Below are 25,534 nucleotides of genomic sequence, written 5' to 3' on the forward strand. Positions count from 1 at the left end.
GTAGTTCCTATGCCTTCCACTAGATGTCAACAGTCTTTAGAAATCGTTTCAGGCTTGTATTCTTATAAATGAGGGAGTAAGACTAGTCTGAACGAGTGGACCCTAACGTGACGCAGCGTTTTTTCAGGCGCATGTGCATTTCTTGTTTACCTTTTATATTGACAACGTTATTGTCCGGTTGAAATATTAGAGATCATTTAGGCTAAAAAACAACCTGAGGATTGAATATAGACATCGTTTGACATGTTTCTATGAACTTTACGGATACAATTGAGATTTTTTTTGTCTGATTGTTTTGACTGAGTTTGAGCCTGTGGATTACTGGAGAAATCGTGCTAACAAAACGGAGGTTTTTGGATATAAAGAGACTTCATGGAACAAAAGGAACGTTTATTGAGTAAATTAATGTCTTCTGATTGCCATCATATGAAGATCATCAAAGGTAAGGGATTAATTTTATCTCTCTTTCTGAGTTTTGTAAAGCTTCTGCTTGGCTGGTTACTGTTTGTAATAATTTGTCAACTGGGCTATGTTCTGGGCTAGGTATGTTCTGGGCTAGGTTGTTCTGGGCTAGGTATGTTCTGGGCTAGGTATGTTCTGGGCATGGTATGTTCTGGGCATGGTATGTTCTGGGCTAGGTATGCTTTCGCCGAAAAGCATCTTATAAATATGACACTGTGGTTGGTTTAACAAGAAGTTAATCTTTAAACCTATGTAAAATATGTTTTGTTTTCTGAATTTTTAGAATGATCATTTCTGTAATTGAATTTGGCGCTTTGCAACCTCACTGGATGTTGGCCAGATGGCCAGATGTCCCTAGAGAGGTTAATAAGTGCATCGACAACGTCATCTCCAGTGACCCGTGCGTACATATCCAAACCAGAAGCCATTGATTACAGACAACATCCGCACTGAGCTATATGCTAGAGCTGCCGCTTTCTAGGACCGGGACACTAGTTTTTATTGACAAGCTGAATGTACTGAGCTGTCTGTTTTTAAAATACTAGCACACATCTCGGACAACAATGCGTACCCCACAAGACATGCCCCAGAGGTCTCTTCACAGTCCCCAAGTCCAGAAAAGATTATGGGAGGCGCACAGTACTACATAGAGCCATGACTACATGGAACTCTATTCCACATCAGGTAACTAATGCAAGCAGTAGAATCAGATTTAAAAAGCAGGTAAAAATACACCTTATGGAACAACAGGGACTGTGAAGAGTTTCAGAAATAGAGGGTCCAGATTGTCAAGCCCAGCTGATTTGTACGGGTCCAGGTTTTGCAGCTCTTTCAGAACATCTGCTATCTGGATTTGGGTAAAAGGAGAACCTGGAGAGGCTTGGGCGAGTAGCTGAGGGGTGGGGGGGGGCTGTTAGCCGAGGTTGGAGTAGCCAGGAGGAAGGCATGGCCAGCCGTTGAGAAATGCTTGTTGAAGTTTTCGATAATCATGGATTTATCGGTGGTGACCGTGTTACCTAGCCTCAGTGCAGTGGGCAGCTGGGAGGAGGTGCTCTTGTTCTCCATGGACTTCACAGTTTCCCAGAACATTTTGGAGTTGGAGCTACAGGATGCAAATTTCTGCCTGAAGAAGCTGGCCTTAGCTTTCCTGACTGACTGCCTGTATTGGTTCCTGACTTCCCTGAACAGTTGCATATCGCGGGGACTATTCGATGCTATTGCAGTCCGCCACAGGATGTTTTTGTGCTGGTCGAGGGCAGTCAGGTCTGGAGTGAACCAAGGGCTATATCTGTTCTTAGTTCTGCATTTTTTGAACGGAGCATGCTTATCTAAAATAGTGAGGAAGTTACTTTTAAAGAATGACTAGGCATCCTCAACTGACGGGATGAGGTCAATATCCTTCCAGGATACCTGGGCCAGGTCGATTAGAAAGGCCTGCTCGCAGAAGTGTTTTAGGGAGCGTTTGACAGTGCTGAGGGATGGTCGTTTGACTGCGGATCCGTAGCGGATACAGGCAATGAGGCATGATCACTGAGATCCTGGTTGAAGACAGCGGAGGTGTATTTGGAAGGCCGGTGGGTCAGTATGACGTCTATGAGGGTGCCCTTGTTTACAGATTTAGGGTTGTACCTGGTGGGTTCCTTGATGATTTGTGTGAGATTGCGGGCATCTAGCTTAGATTGTAGGACTGCCGGGGTGTTAAGCATATCCCAGTTTAGGTCACCTAACAGAACAAACTCTGAAGCTAGATGGGGGGCGATCAATTCACAAATGGTGTCCAGGGCACAGCTAGGAGCTGAGTTGGGTCGGTAGCAGGCGGCAACAGTTATAGTTGGGTATGGAAATCTCTGAATTTTTGGTGGCCTTACTGAGCCAGGATTCAGACACCGCAAGGACATCAGGGTTAGCAGAGTGTACTAAAGCAGTGAGTAAAACAAACTTAGGGAGGAGGCTTCTGATGTTGACATGCATGAAACCAAGGCTTTTTCGATCACATAAGTCAACAAATAAGGGTGCCTGGGGACATGCAGGGCCTGGGTTTACCTCCACATCACCCGCGGAATAGAGGAGGAGTAGTATGAGGGTGGGGCTAAAGGCTGTCAAAACTGGTCGCCTAGAGCGTTGGGGACAAAGAATAAAAGGAGTAGATTTCTGGGCTTGGTAGAATATATTCAGGGCATAATGCACAGACAGGGGTATGGTGGGGTGCGGGTACAGCGGAGTTAAGCCCAGGCACTGGGTGATGATAAGAGAGGTTGTATCTCTGGACATGCTGGTTGTAATGGGTGAGGTCACCGCATGTGTGGGAGGTAGGACAAAGGAGGTATCAGGGGTATGAAGAGTGGAACTAGGGGCTCCATTGTAAACTAAAACAATGATAACTAACCTGAACAACAGTATACAAGGCATATTGACATTTGAGAGAGACATACAGCGAGGCATACAGTAATCACAGGTGTTGTATGGGAGAGGTAGCTAAAACTGTAGGTGAGACAACAACAGCTTATCAGCTTGCACAACAACAGCAGGTAAAATGGCGTTGACTAGGCAGAGAGGGTCGGATTAACTACACACAGAGACTGAGTGCGGCTGGGGCCGACAGATAAAACATAAACAAGCAGAATGGAGTACCGTGATTAATGGACAGTCCAGCAGGCAGCAGCTATGTAGCCAAGTGATCACAGTGTCCAGTGTTTTCAGTTCTTTCCACAGATTCTCGATTGGATTCAGGTCTGGACTTTGACTTGGCCATTCTAACACCTGGATTTGTTTATTTTTGAACCATTCCATTGTAGATTTTGCTTTATGTTTTGGATCATTGTCTTGTTGGAAGACAAATCTCCGTCCCAGTCTCAGGTCTTTTGCAGACTCCATCAGGTTTTCTTCCAGAATGGTCCTGTATTTGGCTCCATCCATCTTCCCATCAATTTTAACCATCTTCCCTGTCCCTGCTGAAGAAAAGCAGGCCCAAACCATGATGCTGCCACCACCATGTTTGACAGTGGGGATGGTGTGTTCAGGGTGATGAGCTGTGTTGCTTTTACTCTCTCTGTCTCTCTCTCTCTCTCTCTCTCTGTCTCTCTCTCTCTCTCTCTCTCTCTCTCTCTCTCTCTCTCTCTCTCTCTCTCTCTCTCTCTCTCTCTCTCTCTCTCTCTCTCTCTCTCTCTCTCTCTCTCTCACACAGACACACAGACAAACACACACACTAGAAAACACTAGAATTACACAATAGCATCTGCTTTCAATCTTGTTTATTTTAGATAATTAATTAAGTCATATGATTAAAATAATTAGAGAACTACACAACTACAGCAATGATCATTTTTTAAAGTTACAACTCAACAATGATTTTAAATCAATAAGGTAACATGATATATGTCAGACTTGACTTCCTTCATCTGGTCTTTTCCAGACTTTTCTCCTGTGACTTGATGTCTTCCTCTCAGCAGCCGTAGAGTCTGTTGATCCTCAGGATGTCTGTGGTGGACAACCCCTGTCTCTGGCCGATGGGCACGTTGGGGTTGGGGATGGGGGTGATGGTGTCCATCCCGTTGACAGAGAAGGCTGTTTTTCCATAGTGCATGACAGAGCTGTAGTCATAGGGACTGTTCAGGTTGTTGGTGTTTTGTTTATCGAAGTTATAGGCATTGTTAGAGTCGATGTTACTCCAGTTGATCTTGACGTACTGGTCACGGTCGCTTCTGGTTTGTTCGTGTTGGAAGCCCAGAGCGTGGAGAGTCTCGTGCTGAATGATGCCGAAGTAAACACACCCGTTCATTTGGAGAGAGACCGTCTGTTGGCCTCCCACTCTCCCAAGAGAGGACCAGCACCCGTCTCTGGGCTCGTAGCTGATGAAGTCAACCTGATTCTGCCGAGGCACGAAGCGAATGCAGGTCTGGGAAGTGAAGGCCCGGAGGGCGTTTTCAATGCCCTGCTTGTCAGAGGAACTGAAGCTACTGCTCACTGTGTAGGGCACTTCAACCAGTCCGTTGGAGCCTTTTTTCCAGAAGCACCCGGCACTGTAAAATAACATTCAGGGTGTTAGTCAATTATACTTGAAAATACGATTATTTTGACCTAAAAAAATATATTACTCTACTTCAATATAATTAGTACTTTACTCTACTTCACTCGTTTAACCAACCTGAAATGTAAATATATCAACATAAGATGCACGTAAAAACAACTCCAAGGGAAATTTCCCCCCAACTTACTAACTTTAAGTTCGAGCAACAACTTTTTGAAACCTGGCTCTGTTTCTAGAGGATTGTGGGTAATTCCACATTCTTTGACTTCATAATGCTACTCTCAGTGTTTGTATGCAGGTTTGAACGAAGCGAAGTATATTTTGTGATCATGCAACTTTCTGAAACACTAAAAGTGAAGTATATTAAACATGAAAATACCTCGTGTTGGAAATACTAAATAAGCTGATGCAGATAGTTTTAAAAGCAGAATTCGCACAATATTGTTTTCAGTGTGTGTTGGTTGTACCTATAGCAAATCATGGCGTTTCTGGTTGTTGGTGCCACCATGTCCCCCTCCAACAGGAACTGACTGGAGCCGTTATTAGTGGTCAGAATTCTCTCAGTGATGTCTACAGCCTCAGGGTTGTCTGTTAGGATCTCTGGTCCACTTCCATCCTCCATGAGAGGGTTGGCCTGAGAGAGGCCCAGCAGCAGCAGCAGCAGCAGGGTGAGAGAGGGGCTTTGCTCCATCTTCAGTGTGTGGAGAGGAGAGACTGGATGGCTCCTTGGATCTGACAGTGGAGATACTCTAGATGGCTTCTTGGTCCTGGAGATGCTTTGGAGAGTCTTGATGTGTGATTCTGTCTGGTCAGTCCTGGGCTTTTTATACAGTCCTCCTCAGGTGTGTCCGCTGGAGGATTCTGGGTTGGGGTCCATGTTGTTAGTCCTAAATAAACCTCTGAAGGGAGGGCTCCACCACCACACCTACAGTTTCAACATGGTTTTAATCCATACGGGTCCATTTACACCTGGCCATGCCTACTCAACAAATAGGTCACACACTAATGTAATGACAGTTGACTCTACTACAATGATGTGCTGAGGAACGTGTCAGATTGAGCAGGCCACTGGTTAAATATTGTCACATTTGCCATTTCCTGTTTGACAAATGCTATAGAACAGGGAAAGAAGTTGTTCAGACAAACTCATCGTTTTAATATTTGTCTGGAAATATGAATGAAATGTATTGGAAGAATTGTGTTTGTTATAGATTGTGGTAGTTGTGCCTGTATAGCTTAGTGTGTTTGTTACAGATTGTGGTAGTTGTGCCTGTATAGCTTAGTGTGTTTGTTATAGATTGTGGTAGTTGTGCCTGTATAGCTTAGTGTGTTTGTTATAGATTGTGGTAGTTGTGCCTGTATAGCTTAGTGTGTTTGTTATAGATTGTGGTAGTTGTGCCTGTATAGCTTAGTGTGTTTGTTATAGATTGTGGTAGTTGTGCCTGTATAGCTTAGTGTGTTTGTTATAGATTGTGGTAGTTGTGCCTGTATAGCTTAGTGTGTTTGTTATAGATTGTGGTAGTTGTGCCTGTATAGCTTAGTGTGTTTGTTATAGATTGTGGTAGTTGTGCCTGTATAGCTTAGTGTGTTTGTTATAGATTGTGGTAGTTGTGCCTGTATAGCTTAGTGTGTTTGTTATAGATTGTGGTAGTTGTGCCTGTATAGCTTAGTGTGTTTGTTATAGATTGTGGTAGTTGTGCCTGTATAGCTTAGTGTGTTTGTTATAGATTGTGGTAGTTGTGCCTGTATAGCCTAGTGTGTTTTGTTATAGATTGTGGTAGTTGTGCCTGTATAGCTTAGTGTGTTTGTTATAGATTGTGGTAGTTGTGCCTGTATAGCTTAGTGTGTTTGTTATAGATTGTGGTAGTTGTGCCTGTATAGCTTAGTGTGTTTGTTATAGATTGTGGTAGTTGTGCCTGTATAGCTTAGTGTGTTTGTTATAGATTGTGGTAGTTGTGCCTGTATAGCTTAGTGTGTTTGTTATAGATTGTGGTAGTTGTGCCTGTATAGCTTAGTGTGTTTGTTATAGATTGTGGTAGTTGTGCCTGTATAGCTTAGTGTGTTTGTTATAGATTGTGGTAGTTGTGCCTGTATAGCCTAGGTGTGTTTGTTATAGATTGTGGTAGTTGTGCCTGTATAGCTTAGTGTGTTTGTTATAGATTGTGGTAGTTGTGCCTGTATAGCTTAGTGTGTTTGTTATAGATTGTGGTAGTTGTGCCTGTATAGCTTAGTGTGTTTGTTATAGATTGTGGTAGTTGTGCCTGTATAGCTTAGTGTGTTTGTTATAGATTGTGGTAGTTGTGCCTGTATAGCCTAGGTGTGTTTGTTATAGATTGTGGTAGTTGTGCCTGTATAGCTTAGTGTGTTTGTTATAGATTGTGGTAGTTGTGCCTGTATAGCTTAGTGTGTTTGTTATAGATTGTGGTAGTTGTGCTTGTATAGCTTAGTGTGTTTGTTATAGATTGTGGTAGTTGTGCTTGTATAGCTTAGTGTGTTTGTTATAGATTGTGGTAGTTCAAATCAAATCAAATCAAATTTATTTATATAGCCCTTCGTACATCAGCTGATATCTCAAAGTGCTGTACAGAAACCCAGCCTAAAACCCCAAACAGCAAACAATGCAGGTGTAAAAGCACGGTGGCTAGGAAAAACTCCCCAGAAAGGCCAAAACCTAGGAAGAAACCTAGAGAGGAACCGGGCTATGTGGGGTGGCCAGTCCTCTTCTGGCTGTGCCGGGTAGAGATTATAACAGAACATGACCAAGATGTTCAAATGTTCATAAATGACCAGCATGGTCAAATAATAATAAGGCAGAACAGTTGAAACTGGAGCAGCAGCACAGTCAGGTGGACTGGGGACAGCAAGGAGCCATCGTTGTGTGCCTGTATAGCTTAGGCCTGCATTAGTGAAATGCTTGTGCTTCCTCTGACGAGTGCATTAATATCTAACAAGTTATCTAACAATTACACAACATATTCACCAATACACACATCTAGTAAAGGAATGGAATCAAGAATATAAAAATATATGGACGAGCAATGTCAGATTGGTATAGAATAAGATACAGTAGGATAGTGTAGGATACAGTATATACATAGGAGATGGGTAATGCAAGATATTTTGACGTTATTAAAGTGACTGGTGTTCCATTTATTAAAGTGGCCAGTGATTTCAAGTCTATGTATATAGGCAGCAGCCTCTAATGTGCTAGTGATGGCTTTGAGATCGAAGCTGTTTTTCAGTCTCTTGGTCCCAGCTTTGATGTACCTGTACTTACCTCACCTTCTGGATGATAGAGGGGTGAACAGGCAGTGACTCGGTGGTTGTTGTCCTGGATGGCAGGTAATTTCCCCCCGTGATGCTTAAGGCGGACCGCGTCACCCTTTGGAGAGCCCTGCAGGTGCAGGTGGTGCAGTTGCCGTACCAGGCGGTGATACAGCCCGACAGAATGCTCTCGATTGTTCATCTGTAAAAGTTTGTGAGGGTTTTAGGTGACAAGTCAAATTTCTTTAGCGTCCTGAGGTTGAAGAGGTGCTGTTACGTCTTCCCCACCACGCTATCTGTGTGAGTGACCCATCTCAGTTAGTCAGTGATGTGTACGCCGAGGAACTTGAAGCTTTCCATCTTGTCCACTGCGTCGATGTGAATAGGGGGCTGCTCTCTCTGCTGTTTCCTGAAGTCCTCGATCATCTCCTTTGTTTTGTTGACTTTGAATAAGAGGTTATTTTCCTGGCACCACACTCCCAGAGCCCTCTCCTCCTCCCTGCAGGCTGTCTCATCATTGTTGGTAATCAAGCCTACTACTGTTGTGTCATCTGGCGTTCTGCATTAGCTTCGAACAGCCCCTGTGATATGCAGCTTTTCAGGGAAGCTAGAAACCATTATACACAGGCGGTTAGAAAAGCCAAGGCTAGCTTTTTCAAGCAGAAATTTGCTTCCTGCAACACTAGCTCAAAAAAGTTCTGGGACACTGTAAAGTCCATGGAGAATAAGAACACCTCCTCCCAGTTGCCCACTGCACTGAAGATAGGAAACACTGTCACCACTGATAAATCCACCATAATTGAGAATTTCCAGAAGCATTTTTCTATGGCTGGCCATGCTTTTCACCTGGCTACTCCTACCCCGGTCAACAGCACTGCATCCCCAACAGCAACTCGCCCAAGCCTTCCCCATTTCTCCTTCTCCCAAATCCGTTCAGCTGATGTTCTGAAAGAGCTGCAAAATATGGACCCCTACAAATCAGCCGGGCTAGACAATCTGGACCCTTTCTTTCTAAAATGATCTGCCGAAATTGTTGCCACCCCTATTACTAGCCTGTTCAACCTCTCTTTCGTGTCGTCTGAGATTCCCAAAGATTGGAAAGCAGCTGCGGTCATCCCCCTCTTCAAAGGGGGGGACACTCTTGACCCAAACTGCTACAGACCTATATCTATCCTACCATGCCTTTCTAAGGTCTTCGAAAGCCAAGTCAACAAACAGATTACCGACCATTTCGAATCTCACCATACCTTCTCTGCTATGCAATCTGCTTTCAGAGCTGGTCATGGGTGCACCTCAGCCACGCTCAAGGTCCTAAATGATATCTTAACCGCCATCGATGAGAAACATTACTGTGCAGCCGTATTCATTGATCTGGCCAAGGCTTTCGACTCTGTCAATCACCACATCCTCATCGGCAGACTCGACAGCCTTGGTTTCTCAAATGATTGCCTCGCCTGGTTCACCGACTACTTCTCTGATAGAGTTCAGTCTATCAGGTCTGCTGTCCGGACCTCTGGCAGTCTCTATGGGGGTGCCACAGGGTTCTATTCTTTGACCGACTCTCTTCTCTGTATACATCAATGAGGTCACTCTTGCTGCTGGTGAGTCTCTGATCCACCTCTGCAGACGACACCATTCTGTATACTTCTGGCCCTTCTTTGGACACTGTGTTAACAACCCTCCAGGCAAGCTTCAATGCCATACAACTCTCCTTCCGTGGCCTCCAATTGCTCTTAAATACAAGTAAAACTAAATGCATGCTCTTCAACCGATCGCTACCTGCACCTACCCGCCTGTCCAACATCACTACTCTGGACGTCTCTGACTTAGAATACGTGGACAACTACAAATACTTAGGTGTCTGGTTAGACTGTAAACTCTCCTTCCAGACCCATATCAAACATCTCCAATCCAAAGTTAAATCTAGAATTGGCTTCCTATTTCACAACAAAGCATCCTTCACTCATGCTGCCAAACATACCCTTGTAAAACTGACCATCCTACCAATCCTCGACTTTGGCGATGTCATTGACAAAATAGCCTCCAATACCCTACTCAACAAATTGGATGCAGTCTATCACAGTGCAATCCGTTTTGTCACCAAAGCCCCATATACTACCCACCATTGCGACCTGTACGCTCTCGTTGGCTGGCCCTCGCTTCATACTCGCCGCCAAACCCACTGGCTCCATGTCATCTACAAGACCCTGCTAGGTAAAGTTCCCCCTTATCTCAGCTCGCTGGTCACCATAGCATCACCCACCTGTAGCACACGCTCCAGCAGGTATATCTCTCTAGTCACCCCCAAAACCAATTATTTCTTTGGCCTCCTCTCCTTCCAGTTCTCTGCTGCCAATGACTGGAATGAACTACAAAAATCTCTGAAACTGGAAACACTTATCTCCCTCACTAGCTTTAAGCACCAACTGTCAGAGCAGCTCACAGATTACTGCACCTGTACATAGCCCACCTATAATTTAGCCCAAACAACTACCTCTTTCCCAACTGTATTTAATTAATTTATTTATTTTGCTCCTTTGCACCCCATTATTTTTATTTCTACTTTGCACATTCTTCCATTGCAAAACTACCATTCCAGTGTTTTACTTGCTATATTGTATTTACTTTGCCACCATGGCCTTTTTGTCTTTACCTCCCTTCTCACCTAATTTGCTCACATCGTATATAGACTTGTTTATACTGTATTATTGACTGTATGTTTGTTTTACTCCATGTGTAACTCTGTGTCGTTGTATCTGTCGAACTGCTTTGATTTATCTTGGCCAGGTCGCAATTGTAAATGAGAACTTGTTCTCAACTTGCCTACCCGGTTAAATAAAGGTGAAATAAAAAAATAAAATCTGCTAACTTGATGATTGAGTTGGAGGCGTGCTTGGCCACGCGGGCATGGGTGAACAGGGACTACAGGAGGGGACTGAGCACGCACCCTTGTGGGGCCCCAGTTTTGATGATCAGCGAAGTGAAGGTGTTGTTTCCTACGTTCACCACCTGAGGGAGGCCCGTCAGGAAGTCCAGGACCCAATTGCACAGGACCGGGTGTTGAATGCTGAGCTATAGTCAATGACCAGCATTCTTACATATGTATGTATTCCTCTTGTCTAGATGGGTTAGGGCAGTGTGGAGTGTGATGGTGGTTGCATCGTCAGTGGATCTATTGGGGCGGTAAGCCAATTGAAGTGGGTCTAGAGTGACAGGTAGGGTGGAGGTGATTTGATCCTTGACTAGTCTCCCAAAGCATTTCATGATGACAGAAGTGAGTGTTACGGGGCAACAGTCATTTAGTTCTGTTACATTTGCTTTCTTGGGTACAGGAACAATGGTGGCCATCTTGAAGCATGTGGGGACAGCAGACTGGGATAGGGAGAGATTGAATATGTCCGTAAACACACCAGCCAGCTGTTCTGCACATGCTCTGATGACGCGGCTGGGGATGCCGTCTGGGCCAGCAGCCTTGCGAGGGTTAACAGGTGCATCAAGCACATTGATGACTACAACAACTGTTTGTCAGCAGTTATCTTGGCCACAGGGTTCTAAGGCGGCGCTACAAAGTATTCATTTAAGGGGGCTGAATAATTTTGCACGCCCAATTTTTCAGTTTTTGATTTGTTAAAAAAGTTTGAAATATCCAATAAATGTCGTTCCATTTCATGATTGTGCCCACTTGTTGTTGATTCTTCACAAAAAAATACAGTTTTATATCTTTATGTTTGAAGCCTGAAATGTGGCAAAAGGTCGCAAAGTTCAAGGGGGCCGAATACTTTCGCAAGGCACTGTACACAAGGGACACGACACGACAAGACGTCTGACTGCTACGCCATCTTGGAACAATGGATTAAGGATTACAAAGGGAAAGTGACACAAGCCTACCAGATGTGCTAAATGCATGCTACGTTTGCTCTGAACCGAGCAACACTGAACCATGCGAGAGAGCACCAGCTGTTCTGGATGACTTTGTGATCATGTTTTCCGTAGCCGATGTGACCTTTTTAAACAGTTGAACGTTCACAAAGCCCACAGGGTCAGATGGATTACCAGGACGTGTTCGCCGAGCACTGACAAGTGTATTCACTGACATTTTCAACCTCTCCCTGACCCAGTCTGTAAGACCTACATGTTTCAAGCAGACCACCATAGTCTCTGTGCACAAGAACACCATGGTAACCTATTTAAATTATCATCGCCCCATAGCACTCACATCTGGGGGACGTGTGACTCCACTTTGAAGTGATTATTTTAGCTGACCAGACCAGTTACATCTACAGTATAAATCTTATCAAGAAAATACAGTGTGGTTGATTTTTATTTCTGCTTTGTTGTCAGATTCCCAGAGCAGATATGTATGTTGTCCTCTGTCTGCCTCCTTCATTCTCTTCCAAAAATAATTATTATATTTCATGCCATTGTAGTTGTGGATATTCCTAGTGTCTTATTGTGTTTAGGTGAGAGAAAAAATGTCATTGTAGTTGTGTATATTCCTAGTGTCTTATTGTGTTTAGGTGAGAGAAATGATGTCATTGTAGTTGGGACAGAAGTGATGTAACTCTAGTGCTGATTGGAGGACGAATGTCTTGGATAAGGACAGACATGGAGGACTTGTGCCCAGTCTGTTAACTCTCTCTCTCTCTCTCTCTCTCTCTCTCTCTCTCTCTCTCTCTCTCTCTCTCTCTCTCTCTCTCTCCTGACTCTCTCGCTCGCTCTCTCGCTCACTCACTCACACACTCACACACACACACACACACTATAGAACACTAGAATTAAACAATAGCATCTGCTTTCAATCTTGTTTATTTTAGATAATTAAGTCATATGATTAAAATAATTAGAGAACTACACAACTACAGCAATGATCATTTTTTAAAAGTTACAACTCAACAATGATTTTAAATCAATAAGGTAACATGATATATGTCAGACTTGACTTCCTTCATCTGGTCTTTTCCAGACTTTTCTCCTGTGACTTGATGTCTTCCTCTCAGCAGCCGTAGAGTCTGTTGATCCTCAGGATGTCTGTGGTGGACAACCCCTGTCTCTGGCCGATGGGCACGTTGGGGTTGGGGATGGGGGTGATGGTGTCCATCCCGTTGACAGAGAAGGCTGTTTTTCCATAGTGCATGACAGAGCTGTAGTCATAGGGAGTGTTCAGGTTGTTGGTGTTTGATCTATCAAAGTTAAAGGCATTGTTAGAGTCGATGTTACTCCAGTTGATGGTGACGTACTCGTCACGGTCGCTCCTGGTTTGTTCGTGTTGGAAGCCCAGAGCGTGGAGAGTCTCGTGCTGAATGATGCCGAAGTAAACACAGCCGTCCATTTGGAGAGAGACCGTCTGTTGGCCTCCCATTCTCCCAAGAGAGGACCAGCACCCGTCTCTGGGCTCGTAGCTGATGAAGTCAACCTGATTCTGCCAAGGCACGAAGCGAATGCAGGTCTGGGAAGTGAAGGCCCGGAGGGCGTTTTCAATGCCCTGCTTGTCAGAGGAACTGAAGCTACTGCTCACTGTGTAGGGCACTTCAACCAGTCCGTTGGAGCCTTTGTTCCAGAAGCACCCGGCACTGTAAAATAACATTCAGGGTGTTAGTCAATTATACTTGAAAATACAATTATTTTGACCTAAAAAAATATATTACTCTACTTCAATATAATTAGTACTTTACTCTACTTCACTCGTTTAACCAACCTGAAATGTAAATATATCAACATAAGATGCACGTAAAAACAACTCCAAGGGAAATTTTCCCTCAACTTACTAACTTTAAGTTCTAGCAACAACTTTTTGAAACCTGGCTCTGTTTCTAGAGGATTGTGGGTAATTCCACATTCTTTGACTTCATAATGCTACTCTCAGTGTTTGTATGCAGGTTTGAACGAAGCGAAGTGTATTTTGTGATCATGCAACTTTCTGAAACACTAAAAGTGAAGTATATTATACATGAAAATACCTTGTGTTGGAAATACTAAATAAGCTGATGCAGATAGTTTTAAAAGTCAAATTCGCACAATATTGTTTTCAGTGTGTGTTGGTTGTACCTATAGCAAATCATGGCGTTTCTGGTTGTTGGTGCCACCATGTCCCCCTCCAACAGGAACTGACTGGAGCCGTTATTAGTGGTCAGAATTCTCTCAGTGATGTCTACAGCCTCAGGGTTGTCTGTTAGGATCTCTGGTCCACTTCCATCCTCCATGAGAGGGTTGGCCTGAGAGAGGCCCAGCAGCAGCAGCAGCAGCAGGGTGAGAGAGGGGCTTTGCTCCATCTTCAGTGTGTGGAGAGGAGAGACTGGATGGCTCCTTGGATCTGACAGTGGAGATACTCTAGATGGCTTCTTGGTCCTGGAGATGCTTTGGAGAGTCTTGGTGTGTGATTCTGTCTGAGCAGTCCTGGGCTTTTTATACAGTCCTCCTCAGGTGTGTCCGCTGGAGGATTCTGGGTTGGGGTCCATGTTGTTAGTCCTAAATAAACCTCTGAAGGGAGGGCTCCACCACCACACCTACAATTTCAACATGGTTTTAATCCATACTGGTCCATTTACACCTGGCCATGCCTACTCAACAAATAGGTCACACACTAATGTAATGACAGTTGACTCTACTACAATGATGTGCTGAGGAACGTGTCAGATTGAGCAGGCCACTGGTTAAATATTGTCACATTTGCCATTTCCTGTTTGACAAATGCTATAGAACAGGGAAAGAAGTTGTTCAGACAAACTCATCGTTTTAATATTTGTCTGGAAATATGAATGAAATGTATTGTAAGAATTGTGTTTGTTATAGATTGTGGTAGTTGTGCCTGTATAGCTTAGTGTGTTTGTTATAGATTGTGGTAGTTGTGCCTGTATAGCTTAGTGTGTTTGTTATAGATTGTGGTAGTTGTGCCTGTATAGCTTAGTGTGTTTGTTATAGATTGTGGTAGTTGTGCCTGTATAGCTTAGTGTGTTTGTTATAGATTGTGGTAGTTGTGCCTGTATAGCTTAGTGTGTTTGTTATAGATTGTGGTAGTTGTGCCTGTATAGATAAGACCTGCATTAGTGAAAAATGGCTAAATAACAAAGACCTCCAAAGTCATCATTGGCATCCTGGTTTAAATCCCTGAGCGGTTTCCTTCCTCTCTGGCAACTGAGTTATGAGGGACGACTGTATCTTTGTAGTGACTGGGTGTATTGATACACCATCCAAAGTAGAATTAATAACTTCACCATGATCAAAGGGAAATTCAATGTCTGCTTTTTAAATTTTTTACCCATCTACCAATAGATCAAATCAAATGTTATTGGTCACAAACACGCGTTTAGCAGATGTCATTGTGGGTTTAGCGAAATGCTTGTGCTTCTCTGACGAGTGCATTAATATCTAACAATATATCTAACAATTACACAACATATTCACCAATACAGTTTTGATGATCAGCGAAATGAAGTTGTTGTTTCCTACCTTCACCACCTGAGGGAGGCCCGTCAGGAAGTCCAGGACCCAATTGCACAGGACCGGGGTTCAGTCCCAGGGCCTCAAGCTTAATGATCAACTTGGAGGGTACTATGGTGTTGAATGCCGAGCTATAATCAATGACCAGCTTTCTTACATATGTATTCCTCTTGTCTAGATGGGTTAGGGCAGTGTGCAGTGTGATGGCGGTTGCATCGTCTGTGGATCTATTGGGGCGGTAAGCAAATTGAAGTGGGTCTAGGGTGACAGATAAGGTAGAGGTGATTTGATCCTGTGACTAGTCTCCCAAAGCACTTCATGATGACAGAAATGAGTGCTCCGGAGCGACAGTCATTTAGTTCTGTTACCTTTGCTTTCTTGGGTACAGGAACAATGGTGGCCATATTGAAGCATGTGGGGACAGCAGACTGGGATAGGGAGAGATTGAATATGTCCGTAAACACACCAGCCAGCTGGTCTGCACATGCTCTGATGACGCGGCTGGAGATACCGTCTCGGCCAGCAGCCTTGCGAGGGTTAACAGGTGCATCAAGCACATTGATGGCTACAGCAACTGTTGGTCAGCAGTTATCTTGGCCAAAGGCTTCACAACCAAGTAGTAGTTCCTCATTTTGTCCTGGCCATTTGTTTGTATTTTCTAAATGAAGTTCTTTCAAAAAAATAAATTTTGTTCTGCATTGTTGAAAATCTAATAACAACGTGTGGAGACCAAAAGTTGTTTTCAATTTCCACTTATTTGAGAAGAAATAGGGAATTATTTAATAAAAGTGCAACTGTAGGTCTTAACAAATCCAGTTTATTCTATTCCACAAGGTGATGAACTGATGTGTTTTGAATGACGCCAAGAATGAGTATTTTCCAGGAAGTAAACACAGGCCCACTATTAGGATAGCTGTGAAGCTTTTGCATCGGCAGGACAGAACGGAAGCATCTCCTAAACTCAAGGGTGGGGGTGTCTTTTGCTAACAACAGCTGGTGCGCAATCTCTAATATTAAGGAAGTCTGGACGTTCTGCTCACCCGGCTTAGAATACCTCATGATAAGCTGTAGACCATACTATAGTGAGAATTTTCATCTATATTTTTCATGGCTGTCTATTTACCACCAAAAGCAGATGCTGGTACTCAATGAGCTATATAGGGCCATAAGCCAAGAAGAAAATGCTCATCCAGAGGCAGCACTCCTAGTGGCTGGTGATTTTTAATACAGGAAAACCGAAATCCTTTAAACCTGATTTCTACCAGCATGTCCTAATTTCTACCAGCATGTCACCTGTGCAACGAGGGGAGGGGGGGGACTCAAGATTACCTCTACTCAACACACAGAAATGTATACAAAACTCTCCCTCGCCCTCCGTTTGTTAAATCTGACCATAACTCTATGCTCTTGATTCCTGCTTACAAGCAAGAACTCAAACAGGAAGTACCAGTGACACGCTCAATTCAGAAGTGGTCCGATCAAGCGGTTGCTAAGCGACAGGACTGTTTCTCTAGCACAGATTGAAATATGTTGCGGGATTCATCCGATGTTTTTGTGGAGTTAGGACTTAGGGGTTCTGTAGCTCAGTTGGTAGAGCATGGCGCTTGTAACGCCAGGGCAGTGGGTTCGATCCCCGGGACCACCCATACGTAGAATGTATGCACACATGACTGTAAGTCGCTTTGGATAAAAGCGTCTGCTAAATGGCATATATTATTATTATTATTATATATTGAGTTCACCACATCAGTCACCGGCTTCATTGACCTCTCTAGGGTAGGGGGCAGCATTCGGAATTTTGGATGAAAAGCATGCCCAAATTAAACGGCCTGCTACTGGGCCCAGAAGATATGATATGCATATAACTGGTATATGGATAGACAACACTCTAAAGTTTTCAAAACTGTTACAAATAGTGTCTGTGAACTGAGAACTGATTTAGCAGGCGAAGACAAATCCATTCAGGAAGTAGTTTTTTTTGTGGTTTTGTAGTTTTATATTCAATGCCATTACAGTATCCATTGACTCAGGACTCTGTTTGTAGTTCCTATGCCTTCCACTAGATGTCAACAGTCTTTAGAAATCGTTTAGGCTTGTATTCTTATAAATGAGGGAGTAAGACCAGTCTGAACGAGTGGACCCTAACGTTGTATCTGTCAGCGTTTTTTAGGCGCATGTGCATTTCTTGTTTACCTTTTTTTTGACAACGTTATTGTCCGGTTGAAATATTAGAGATCATTTAGGCTAAAAAACAACCTGAGGAATGAATATAGACATCGTTTGACATGTTTCTATGAACTTTACGGATACAATTGAGATTTTTTTTGTCTGATTGTTTTGACTGAGTTTGAGCCTGTGGATTACTGGAGAAATCGTGCTAACAAAACGGAGGTTTTTGGATATAAAGAGACTTCATGGAACAAAAGGAACGTTTATTGAGTAAATTAATGTCTTCTGATTGCCATCATATGAAGATCATCAAAGGTAAGGGATTAATTTTATCTCTTTCTGAGTTTGTAAAGCTTCTGTTCTATTGGCTGGTTACTGTTTGTAATAATTTGTCAACTGGGCTATGTTCTGGGCTAGGTATGTTCTGGGCTAGGTTGTTCTGGGCTAGGTATGTTCTGGGCTAGGTTGTTCTGGGCTAGGTATGTTCTGGGGGAGGTAGGTATGTTCTGGGCTAGGTATGTTCCAGCTAGGTATGTTCTGGGCATGGTATGTTCTGGGCATGGTATGTTCTGGGCTAGGTATGCTTTCGCCGAAAAGCATCTTATAAATATGACACTGTGGTTGGTTTAACAAGAAGTTAATCTTTAAACCTATGTAAAATATGTTTTGTTTTTTGAATTTTTAGAATGATCATTTCTGTAATTGAATTTGGCGCTTTGCAACCTCAACTGGATGTTGGCCAGATGGCCAGATGTCCCTAGAGAGGTTAATAAGTGCATCGACAACGTCATCTCCAGTGACCCGTGTGATACATATCCAAACCAGAAGCCATTGATTACAGACAACATCCGCACTGAGCTATATGCTGAGCTGCCGCTTTCTAGGACCGGGACACTAGTTTTTATTGACAAGCTGAATGTACTGAGCTGTCTGTTTTTAAAATACTAGCACACATCTCGGACAACAATGCGTATCCCACAAGACATGCCCCAGAGGTCTCTTCACAGTCCCCAATCCAGAAAAGATTATGGGAGGCGCACAGTACTACATAGAGCCATGACTACATGGAACTCTATTCCACATCAGGTAACTAATGCAAGCAGTAGAATCAGATTTAAAAGCAGGTAAAAATACACCTTATGGAACAACAGGGACTGTGAAGAGTTTCAGAAATAGAGGGTCCAGATTGTCAAGCCCAGCTGATTTGTACGGGTCCAGGTTTTGCAGCTCTTTCAGAACATCTGCTATCTGGATTTGGGTAAAGGGAGAACCTGGAGAGGCTTGGGCGAGTAGCTGAGGGGTGGGGGGGGGGGCTGTTAGCCGAGGTTGGAGTAGCCAGGAGGAAGGCATGGCCAGCCGTTGAGAAATGCTTGTTGAAGTTTTTGATAATCATGGATTTATCGGTGGTGACCGTGTTACCTAGCCTCAGTGCAGTGGGCAGCTGGGAGGAGGTGCTCTTGTTCTCCATGGACTTCACAGTTTCCCAGAACCTTTTGGAGTTGGAACTACAGGATGCAAATTTCTGCCTGAAGAAGCTGGCCTTAGCTTTCCTGACTGACTGCCTGTATTGGTTCCTGACTTCCCTGAACAGTTGCATATCGCGGGGACTATTCGATGCTATTGCAGTCCGCCACAGGATGTTTTTGTGCTGGTCGAGGGCAGTCAGGTCTGGAATGAACCAAGGGCTATATCTGTTCTTAGTTCTGCATTTTTTGAACGGAGCATGCTTATCTAAAATGGTGAGGAAGTTACTTTTAAAGAATGACCAGGCATCCTCAACTGACGGGATGAGGTCAATATCCTTCCAGGATACCTGGGCCAGGTCGATTAGAAAGGCCTGCTCGCAGAAGTGTTTTAGGAGCGTTTGACAGTGCTGAGGGATGGTCGTTTGACTGCGGATCCGTAGCGGATACAGGCAATGAGGCATGATCACTGAGATCCTGGTTGAAGACAGCGGAGGTGTATTTGGAAGGCCGGTGGGTCAGTATGACGTCTATGAGGTGCCCTTGTTTACAGATTTAGGGTTGTACCTGGTGGGTTCCTTGATGATTTGTGTGAGATTGAGGGCATCTAGCTTAGATTGTAGGACTGCCGGGGTGTTAAGCATATCCCAGTTTAGGTCACCTAACAGAACAAACTCTGAAGCTAGATGGGGGCGATCAATTCACAAATGGTGTCCAGGGCACAGCTGGGAGCTGAGGGGTCGGTAGCAGGCGGCAACAGTTATAGTTGGGTATGGAAATCTCTGAATTTTTGGTGGCCTTACTGAGCCAGGATTCAGACACCACAAGGACATCAGGGTTAGCAGAGTGTACTAAAGCAGTGAGTAAAACAAACTTAGGGAGGAGGCTTCTGATGTTGACATGCATGAAACCAAGGCTTTTTCGATCACATAAGTCAACAAATAAGGGTGCCTGGGGACATGCAGGGCCTGGGTTTACCTCCACATCACCCGCGGAACAGAGGAGGAGTAGTATGAGGGTGGGGCTAAAGGCTGTCAAAACTGGTCGCCTAGAGCGTTGGGGACAAATAATAAAAGGAGCAGATTTCTGGGCGTGGTAGAATATATTCAGGGCATAATGCACAGACAGGGGTATGGTGGGGTGCGGGTACAGCGGAGTTAAGCCCAGGCACTGGGTGATGATAAGAGAGGTTGTATCTCTGGACATGCTGGTTGTAATGGGTGAGGTCACCGCATGTGTGGGAGGTAGGACAAAGGAGGTATCAGGGGTATGAAGAGTGGAACTAGGGGCTCCATTGTAAACTAAAACAATGATAACTAACCTGAACAACAGTATACAAGGCATATTGACATTTGAGAGAGACATACAGCGAGGCATACAGTAATCACAGGTGTTGAATGGGAGAGGTAGCTAAAACGGTAGGTGAGACAACAACAGCTTATCAGCTTGCACAACAACAGCAGGTAAAATGGCGTTGACTAGGCAGAGAGGGTCGGATTAACTACACACAGAGACTGAGTGCGGCTGGGGCCGACAGATAAAACATAAACAAGCAGAATGGAGTACCGTGATTAATGGACAGTCCAGCAGGCAGCAGCTATGTAGCCAAGTGATCACAGTGTCCAGTGTTTTCAGTTCTTTCCACAGATTCTCGATTGGATTCAGGTCTGGACTTTGACTTGGCCATTCTAACACCTGGATATGTTTATTTTTGAACCATTCCATTGTAGATTTTGCTTTATGTTTTGGATCATTGTCTTGTTGGAAGACAAATCTCCGTCCCAGTCTCAGGTCTTTTGCAGACTCCATCAGGTTTTCTTCCAGAATGGTCCTGTATTTGGCTCCATCCATCTTCCCATCAATTTTAACCATCTTCCCTGTCCCTGCTGAAGAAAAGCAGGCCCAAACCATGATGCTGCCACCACCATGTTTGACAGTGGGGATGGTGTGTTCAGGGTGATGAGCTGTGTTGCTTTTACGCCAAACATAACGTTTTGCATTGTTGCCAAAAAGTTCAATTTTGGTTTCATCTGACCAGAGCACCTTCTTCCACATGTTTGGTGTGTCTCCCAGGTGGCTTGTGGCAAACTTTAAACAACACTTTTTATAGATATCTTTAAGAAATGGCTTTCTTCTTGTCACTCTTCCATAAAGGCCAGATTTGTGCAATATACGACTGATTGTTGTCCTATCGACAGAGTCTCCCACCTCAGCTGTAGATCTCTGCAGTTCATCCAGAGTGATCATGGGCCTCTTGGCTGCATCTCTGATCAGTCTTCTCCTTGTATGAGCTGAAAGTTTAGAGGGACGGCCAGGTCTTGGTAGATTTGCAGTGGTCTGATACTCCTTCCATTTCAATATTATCGCTTGCACAGTGCTCCTTGGGATGTTTAAAGTTTGGGAAATATTTTGGATCCAAATCCGGCTTTAAACTTCTTCACAACAGTATCTCGGACCTGCCTGGTGTGTTCCTTGTTCTTCATGATGCTCTCTGCGCTTTTAAAGGACCTCTGAGACTATCACAGTGCAGGTGCATTTATACGGAGACTTGATTACACACAGGTGGATTGTATTTATCATCATTAGTCATTTAGGTCAACATTGGATCATTCAGAGATCCTCACTGAACTTCTGAGAGAGTTTGCTGCACTGAAAGTAAAGGGGCTGAATAATTTTGCACGCCCAATTTTTCAGTTTTTGATTTGTTAAAAAGTTTGAAATATCCAATAAATGTCGTTCCTCTTCATGATTGTGTCCCACTTGTTGTTGATTCTTCACAAAAAAATACAGTTTTATATCTTTATGTTTGAAGCCTGAAATGTGGCAAAAGGTCGCAAAGTTCAAGAGGGCCCAATACTTTCGCAAGGCACTGTATACAAGGGACACGACACGACAAGACGTCTGACTGCTACGCCATCTTGGAACAATGGATTAAGGATTACAAAGGGAAACCCAGCCGCGAGCTGCCCAGTGACACAAGCCTGCCAGATGTGCTAAATGCATGCTACGCTTGCTCTGAGCCGAGCAACACTGAACCATGCGTGAGAGCACCAGCTGTTCTGGATGACTTTGTGATCATGTTTTCCGTAGCCGATGTGACCTTTTTAAACAGTTGAACGTTCACAAAGCCTGCAGGGTCAGATGGATTACCAGGACATGTTCTCCGAGCACTGACAAGTGTATTCACTGACATTTTCAACCTCTCCCTGACCCAGTCTGTAATACCTACATGTTTCAAGCAGACCACCATAGTCTCTGTGCACAAGAACGCCAAGGTAACCTATTTAAATGATCATCACCCCGTAGCACTCACATCTGTAGCTATCAAATTCTTTGAATGTCTGGGCATAACCCTCATTAACACAATCATCCCAGAAACCCTAGACCCAGTCCAATTTGCATACCGACCCAACAGATCCACAGATGACACCAACTCTATTGCACTCCACACTGCCCTTTCCCACCTGGACAAACGGAACACCTACGTAAGAATGCTGTTCATTGACTACAGCTCAGCGTTCAACACCGTAGTGCCCTCCAAGATCCGAGATAAATAGAGAGATGTCAGCATGTCTGCAGAACGTTTTGGTTTGTTAGTCTATCTTGTTATGTGATAAGATTCAATGCACAGCATTTTAAAACATTTTGAGGAGAAACCTGTATTTTTTGTGGGGACATGTGACTCAACTTTGAAGTGATGATTTTAGCAGACCAGACCAGTTACATCTACAGTATAAATCTTAACAAGAAAATACCGTGTGGTTGATTTTTATTTCTGCTTTGTTGTCAGATTCCCAGAGCAGATATTTATGTTGTCCTCTGTCTGCCTCCTTCATTCTCTTCCAAAAATAATTATTATCTTTCATGCCATTGTAGTTGTGGATATTCTTATTGTGTTCTAGTGTCTTATTGTGTTCAGGTCTTATTGTGTTCAGAGAGAAATGATGTCATTGTAGTTGTGACAGAAGTGATGTAACTCTAGTGCTGATTGGAGGAAGAATGTCTTGGATCAGGACAGACATGGAGGACTTGTGCCCAGTCTGTTAACTCTCTCTCTCTCTCTCTCTCTCTCTCTCTCTCTCTCTCTCTCTCTCTCTCTCTCTCTCTCTCTCTCTCTCTCTCTCTCTCTCTCTCTCTCTCTGAGTCTCTCTCTCTCTCTCTCTCTCTCTCTCTCTCTCTCTCTCTCTCTCTCTGTCTCTCTCTCAGTCTCTCTCTCTCTCTCTCTCTCTCTCTCTCTCTCTCTCTCTCTCTCTCTCTCTCTCTCTCTCTCTCTCTCTCTCTCTCTCTCTCACTCACTCACTCACACACTCACACACACACACACACTATAGAACACTAGAATTAAACAATAGCATCTGCTTTCAATCTTGTTTATTTTAGATAATTAAGTCATATGATTAAAATAATTAGAGAACTACACAACTACAGCAATGATTTTAAATCAATAAGGTAACATGATATATGTCAGACTTGACTTCCTTCATCTGGTCTTTTCCAGACTTTTCTCCTGTGACTTGATGTCTTCCTCTCAGCAGCCGTAGAGTCTGTTGATCCTCAGGATGTCTGTGGTGGACAACCCCTGTCTCTGGCCGATGGGCACGTTGGGGTTGGGGATGGGGGTGATGGTGTCCATCCCGTTGACAGAGAAGGCTGTTTTTCCATAGTGCATGACAGAGCTGTAGTCATAGGGAGTGTTCAGGTTGTTGGTGTTTGATCTATCAAAGTTAAAGGCATTGTTAGAGTCGATGTTACTCCAGTTGATGGTGACGTACTCGTCACGGTCGCTCCTGGTTTGTTCGTGTTGGAAGCCCAGAGCGTGGAGAGTCTCGTGCTGAATGATGCCGAAGTAAACACAGCCGTCCATTTGGAGAGAGACCGTCTGTTGGCCTCCCATTCTCCCAAGAGAGGACCAGCACCCGTCTCTGGGCTCGTAGCTGATGAAGTCAACCTGATTCTGCCAAGGCACGGCGAATGCAGGTCTGGGAAGTGAAGGCCCGGAGGGCGTTTCAATGCCCTGCTTGTCAGAGGAACTGAAGCTACTGCTCACTGTGTAGGGCACTTCAACCAGTCCGTTGGAGCCTTTGTTCCAGAAGCACCCTGCACTGTAAAATAACATTCAGCTGTTAGTCTATTATATTAGAAAATACAATTATTTTGACCTAAAAAATATATTTGTTATCTTTACTTCAATATAATTAGTACTTTACTCTACTTCACTCGTTTAACCAACCTGAAATGTAAATATATCAACATAAGATGCACGTAAAAACAACTCCAATTTTCCCTCAACTTACTAACTTTAAGTTCTAGCAACAACTTTTTGACACCTGGCTCTGTTTTAGAGGATTGTGGGTAATTCCACATTCTTTGACTTTATAATATTTCTCTCAGTGTTTGTATGCAGGTTTGAACGGAATAAAATATATTTTGTGATCATGCAACTTTCTGAAACACTAAAAGTGAAGTATATTAAACATGAAAATACCTCGTGTTGGAAATACTAAATAAGCTGATTCAGATAGTTTTAAAAGTAAAATTCACACAATATTGTTTTCAGTGTGTGTTGGTTGTACCTATAGCAAATCATGGCGTTTCTGGTTGTTGGTGCCACCATGTCCCCCTCCAACAGGAACTGACTGGAGCCGTTATTAGTGGTCAGAATTCTCTCAGTGATGTCTACAGCCTCAGGGTTGTCTGTTAGGATCTCTGGTCCACTTCCATCCTCCATGAGAGGGTTGGCCTGAGAGAGGCCCAGCAGCAGCAGCAGCAGCAGGGTGAGAGAGGGCTTTGCTCCATCTTCAGTGTGTGGAGAGGAGAGACTGGATGGCTCCTTGGATCTGACAGTGGAGATACTCTAGATGGCTTCTTGGTCCTGGAGATGCTTTGGAGAGTCTTGGTGTGTGATTCTGTCTGGTCAGTCCTGGGCTTTTTATACAGTCCTCCTCAGGTGTGTCTGCTGGAGGATTCTGGGTTGGGGTCCATGTTGTTAGTCCTAAATAAACATCTGAAGGGAGGGCTCCACCACCACACCTACAGTTTCAACATGGTTTTAATCCATACGGGTCCATTTACACCTGGCCATGCCTACTCAACAAATAGGTCACACTAATGTTATGACAGTTGACTCTACTACAATGATGTGCTGAGGAACGCTTCAACCTTTGTTTATTTGTCACCTGCACATGATACAGCAGGTGGAAAACAGTACATTGAAATCATTGCAGCTCTTTAGTAATATAGATAAATAATAAAACACTCTAATATTCTAGATAATATAAACACTGTAATAATCTAGATAATATAAACACTGTAATATTCTAGATAATATAAACACTGTAATAATCTAGATAATATATACACTGTAATAATCTATAATATAAACACTAATAATCTAGATAATATAAACACTGTCATAATCTATAATATAAACACTGTAATAATCTATAATATAAACACTGTAATAATCTAGATAATATAAACACTGTAATAATCTATAATATAAACACTGTAATAATCTAGATAATATAAACACTGTAATAATCTAGATAATATAAACACTGTAATAATCTATAATATTAACACTGTAATAATCTATAATATAAACAATGTAATAATCTATAATATTAACACTGTAATAATCTATAATATATACACTGTAATAATCTAGATAATATAAACACTGTAATAATCTAGATAATATAAACACTGTAAT

General features: G+C 43.4%; 2 protein-coding genes and 1 pseudogene across 2 annotated transcripts; all 3 read right to left on the reverse strand.

The window, feature by feature from the left end:
• Positions 1 to 3,743: 3,743 nt before the first annotated feature.
• Positions 3,744 to 5,480, reverse strand: LOC124028577 (hatching enzyme 1.2-like). The gene is made up of 2 exons (XM_046340617.1): positions 4,957 to 5,480; positions 3,744 to 4,481 (listed from the first exon to the last, which is right to left on the reverse strand). Exons 1-2 carry the CDS (start codon positions 5,178 to 5,180, stop codon positions 3,905 to 3,907), a joined length of 801 nt encoding a protein of 266 aa, XP_046196573.1. The 5' UTR covers positions 5,181 to 5,480; the 3' UTR covers positions 3,744 to 3,904.
• A 7,107-nt stretch (positions 5,481 to 12,587) lies between these two features.
• Positions 12,588 to 14,080, reverse strand: LOC124028579 (hatching enzyme 1.2-like). Its single transcript, XM_046340618.1, has 2 exons — positions 13,799 to 14,080; positions 12,588 to 13,323 (listed from the first exon to the last, which is right to left on the reverse strand). Exons 1-2 carry the CDS (start codon positions 14,020 to 14,022, stop codon positions 12,747 to 12,749), a joined length of 801 nt encoding a protein of 266 aa, XP_046196574.1. The 5' UTR covers positions 14,023 to 14,080; the 3' UTR covers positions 12,588 to 12,746.
• Positions 14,081 to 23,282: 9,202 nt separating this feature from the next.
• Positions 23,283 to 24,659, reverse strand: LOC124028576 (annotated as a pseudogene).
• Positions 24,660 to 25,534: the final 875 nt, after the last annotated feature.

The sequence above is a fragment of the Oncorhynchus gorbuscha genome, unplaced genomic scaffold (assembly GCF_021184085.1).
Source record: "Oncorhynchus gorbuscha isolate QuinsamMale2020 ecotype Even-year unplaced genomic scaffold, OgorEven_v1.0 Un_scaffold_4457, whole genome shotgun sequence".
Taxonomy (NCBI): Eukaryota; Metazoa; Chordata; class Actinopteri; order Salmoniformes; family Salmonidae; genus Oncorhynchus; species Oncorhynchus gorbuscha.

Bases quoted from the DNA above. Each gene is read 5' to 3' on its own strand.
- LOC124028577 (XM_046340617.1), bottom strand. From the start codon at position 5,180: ATGGAGCAAAGCCCCTCTCTCACCCTGCTGCTGCTGCTGCTGCTGGGC. The intron at 4,482-4,956 runs GTACAACCAACA...GTTATTTTACAG, and splicing joins AACGCCATGATTTGCTATAG to TGCCGGGTGCTTCTGGAAAA.
- LOC124028579 (XM_046340618.1), bottom strand. From the start codon at position 14,022: ATGGAGCAAAGCCCCTCTCTCACCCTGCTGCTGCTGCTGCTGCTGGGC. The intron at 13,324-13,798 runs GTACAACCAACA...GTTATTTTACAG, and splicing joins AACGCCATGATTTGCTATAG to TGCCGGGTGCTTCTGGAACA.